The sequence below is a fragment of the Mustela erminea genome, chromosome 5, assembly GCF_009829155.1.
Source record: "Mustela erminea isolate mMusErm1 chromosome 5, mMusErm1.Pri, whole genome shotgun sequence".
In the NCBI taxonomy this organism is placed as follows: Eukaryota; Metazoa; Chordata; class Mammalia; order Carnivora; family Mustelidae; genus Mustela; species Mustela erminea.
In genome coordinates this window covers 53,723,734-53,728,260 of record NC_045618.1, presented here as the reverse complement: position 1 = coordinate 53,728,260, position 4,527 = coordinate 53,723,734, and the positions used below count along the sequence as shown (strand labels likewise).

General features: G+C 35.8%; 1 protein-coding gene across 1 annotated transcript; it reads right to left on the bottom strand.

Annotated features, from left to right (window-relative positions):
- Positions 1-228: 228 nt before the first annotated feature.
- On the bottom strand, positions 229-1,169 carry LOC116590131 (olfactory receptor 4F21-like). The gene is given in 2 exon segments (XM_032341783.1): positions 229-500; positions 503-1,169. Coding segments are annotated over 2 exon segments (939 nt in total).
- Between the last annotated feature and the right edge of the window lie 3,358 nt (positions 1,170-4,527).

Here is a 4,527-nt window from a genome sequence, read left to right as displayed (position 1 = left end):
AGCTCAGTTTTCTGTTCTCACCTTTCTTTTCAATGTAAGTAGGTGATGTCAATTTATTCTCTGTCATTAGCAAAATAACGTCACCTCTGACTCAATAATCCATCTCTACGGGGGAGTTTTGTTGAAATATCATGACAATAGTAGTTCTTACCATTGTAATGATGGCAATCACATGACTTGCAGGGGTTTTGGTGAGCCTGAAGCATGTTGTATGTGGATCTGCTCCATTCATTGTGAGATCCCACTAGGACCCACAATCCGTTTGCCCAGTCTTCTCATGGCCACTCTCATGTCTTTGTTTCTTAATGTATAGATGGCAGGATTCAAGAGGAGGGTGATAGCAAAATCAACAATGAACAAGCACTTATCCAGTGATGTTGTAGGGAAAGGCCACATGTATAGGAACATGCATGGTGTAAAAAACAAATTCACTACAGTGATGTGAGCTGACAGTGTGACAAATGCTTTGGACAAGTCCCCTGAAGAACGTTTCCAGACATGACCAAAATGAAGATATAGGATATAATTAAAGAGAAGAAGGTAGCCATGGATATAAACCCACTGTTAGCAATGATTACAAACTCCAGCTTGTAAGTGTCTACACAAGCGAGTTTCATGACCTGAGGAAAATCAGAGTAAAAACTATCTACTTCATTAGGGCCACAGAAGGGCAAGTTTATGACAAAAACAAACTGAGACATGGCATGAATTATCCCCACTATCCAGGCAGCCACTATAAAGGAAACACACATTTTGGGGCTCATGATGGTCAGATAGTGGAGAGGCTTACAGATTGTAGTATACCGGTTATATGCAATGGCTATGAGCAGCACCATCTGACCTCCACCCATGACATGAATAAAAAATATCTGTATCATACATTTTGGAAATGAAATGATTTTACAGTCAGTGAAAAGATTGGTGATTGTTTTGGGCACTGTGGTAGAGGACAGACCTAGATCAAGGAGAGAGAGGTTGGCTAACAGGAAGTACATGGGGGTGTGTAAATGAGAGTCAATAACTACTGTGAACACAATGAAGAGGTTTCCCAGGATAATTCCCATGTAGAACACAGAGAAGAACCAAAAGAGAAAAAGATGCATCTCCCATGAATATGAAAGTCCAAGCAATACGAATTCAGACACCACAGAGTCATTTGTTGTATCCATTGGCTCAATCAGTAGAGAAGATGCTGAAGTATTCTAAAGGTAGAAAATAAGGCAGAATTGAGAAATATGGGAACTGAACATTGACATGTTGTTTGCCCATCAGTGATTTTGTGTAAAATATGTTGCAAGTGTCTAATTTAGAAGTTAGAACACATACAGAGGAGAAAGGGGAAAGGAAGGAAAAATAGAAAATAAAAAATCAAAAGTTAGGCTAGGGTGACAGGGAAAGAAATCAGGTGAGAATAAGGCAGGTAAAGTTGAGGTTTAGGAGCAAAGAATAACATCTTCCTGGTAGAGACCTTCTTTACCATGCTTCTGTCTTCTCCATATATATTCAAGAAAATGACTTCTGTGTCATAAACAGATAGCCATAATTTGAATGCTCAAACCCTTAATCATATTTGTGCACAAATACTGTAGCAGAATGTACTCTTTGATTATTCTTTTACTTTGTAACTGCAAAATTTCAGGCATTAATCACTCATGCAATAATGAATAGTGACCAGACAATGAGTGTAAGAGTGTTGACTCTAAGAGGAATCATAGCTTAAAACGAATAGGATTAGTCCTCTGATAGTTTCCAATATTGTGACTGCAACCAATGCCTTGGATAATTAAAAGGTACTTTAAACTGGTGAAACGCTAAAACTTTATGGTTTTGCTTCAGTTTGTGATGTGCAGATCATGAGATAGAGCCCTGTGTGGAGCCCCTTACTGGCCTCTGTGCTCAGCAGGAGTCTGCTTGAGATTCTTTCTCCCTCTCTCTTTGCCCCTCCCACTTGTGCGCTCTCTCTCTCTCTCTCTCAAATAAATAAGTAAATCTTAAGAAAAAGAGAAAGGTTGAACATATGTATATATAATGTATTTAGGTCCATTCATTATTTAATGTAAAAGGAAAAATTAAAGGTACATTTCAAAGATAAGTTTAGAAATGAGAAGATATTCAGAAAGGGGGATTTGGTAAGATGAGGTAGGCCATCATAAAGAAGCAAATTTAGATTTCCTGAGATGTCCACTAAATTATTAAGATTAATTATTTACAAAGGAATATACATTTGATGTGCTCTTTATAATTATACATTAGAAAAATATGTAAATTATGAGTCAACATTTTAGATCATTTTGGATAGTGACATTTTAGGTATTTTTAATACTAAAAATGTTGACCACCTATGTTTTCTATATTAGCCATGTGTTTTAATAAAAATCATGAAAAGGAGGAAATGGACCTAAAAATACAGAGAATAAATTGGTAGTTTCCAAGGAGAGGGTGTTTAAGGGATGGACAAAATAGTGTAAAGTGGAGTGGGATATAAGACTTGCAATAATGGAGTAAGTAAATCACTGGAATGAAAGTTACAGCACAGAGAGTATAGTCAATGACACTGTAATAGCATTGTATGGTCAGGTATGGTAGCTACACTCTGTTGAGCATAATCAAAATAATCATTATGGAAAGGAATTAAAAGGAAAGCAATAAGAGAGAGAGGGGCAAGAACAGGAAAAAGAATTCTGTGAAATATATGGTTGGAGTAGAGTATGCATATATATGATAGAAATAGATTATTAATTATTACTATTGTTATTATTATTTTGTTACCAAAATTTTCAACAAATGATGATTTCTGGGTATACTATGAAGAAAACCTTCATTTTTCATATCTAATTTTAACTAGAAAGGTACAGGCTTCCTTGCTTAGCACTAATATACATGAATGAATTTTGGGTCAAGGAATAAAATGACTGGTAACTGGATGGCATTTTACAGAATGCTAGTGTTTTTATTATTTGGCACAGGCAAGTCCTACACCAAGAACAGGAAAACACTAACAATAAGCCGTTCTTTACCTTGCCAACTGATTTCTTGTTCCTTATATTTTTTTATAGTCTCTAAAAGAGAGAAAACCTATCTCTTTAGGTATTTGATGGAAATTTCTGAATTTTATAAGAAGCTAGGTTCTTATTTTAGCCATGGGATGAAATATGAATAATCTATGTGACTTGGCCATGGATTGGTGTCAGAGGGGCATGTAGCTGATTTTTGATGAGATACAAAACAATAACTTCTGTAGAAGGTTTTTTTTTTTCCCCTCAGATTAAAATACAAAGATTAATGTATAGAAGTCTCTTCTAGCTCTTCCATTCCTGCATTCGATATTAATGTGATGCCCAAAGATGCAGCAATCATGACCTTTGAGAGTCTATATGTTTAAGATGATATTATGAACAGACAGAAAAATAATCCAGTCTAAAAGGTCTTTGACGGATGTCAGCAAATGTCTGCCTTCTGAGGACACCTGGGTGGTTCAGGTCTGCCTTCGGCTCAGGTCATGATCCCAGAGCTCTGGGATCCCGAGCCCAACATTGGGCTCCCTGCTCAGTGCGGAGCTTGCTTCTCCATCTCCCACTACTCCTGCTTGTCCCCTCTCTCTCACTCTCTCTGTCAAATAAATAAAATATTGGGTATTATGGAGGACACGTATTGCATGAAGCACTGGGTATGGTGCAAAAACATTGAATTTTGGAGCACTGAAAAAATATATTTATTAAAAAAGATCTACATTCTGTTATCTTATAATCGGATAAAATTTAAAAAATTTTAAGAGACTGTAAGTCAGGCATTATTAACTTACTGAAGCTGAATGTATTTTTACATTCTTAGTATTTGTGTAACAGAGCTCTCTTGCTTTCTCTCCTATATCTCTAACTTCTTTCACTGATGCATGGATTTTTTTCCTGCTTATTTTTGAGTGTTTCTATGTAACTCAGGAGACCTAAAATATATATTTTTTTTCATTTCAAGCATGCTTCATTCTTTTAACTACTCCTCACTTAAAAGATTTCTATATCTATAGTTCTATTCCTGGACTCTAACATAATATATCCAAGAATGTACTGTAGTACATAAATAAACATCCCTCAAACACTTCAAAGTTAAATTGTGCAAATCTAAGTTCATGATTTTATCCTCTTTTTAATGCCTTAGGAAATATCATGACTATTATCTCTTAGGTGCTTAATCCAAGAATCTCTGAGGCAACTTTTCTCCCCTCTCACCTTATATGACAGATGGGAAATTGTACCTCCTGAATATTTCTGTTTTGTGTCCTGGTCTTCATTTCCACTGTCAGTTTTATCTCAGATTTATATATTTTTCATTTCCAAATGATTTCTCTCTCCAATTTTAGCTAAGTTTAGTCTCTTTTCTACACTCTGCTTTCAGATCTATCTATCTAAAACTCAAATGTGGTCCTATTACTCTCTATTCTAAGCCTTTGGTTCTATCATTCAGGATATTTAAAATTCAATTGTAGGGGTGCCCGGATGGCTCAGTAGGTTAAGTGTCCAACTCAGTTTT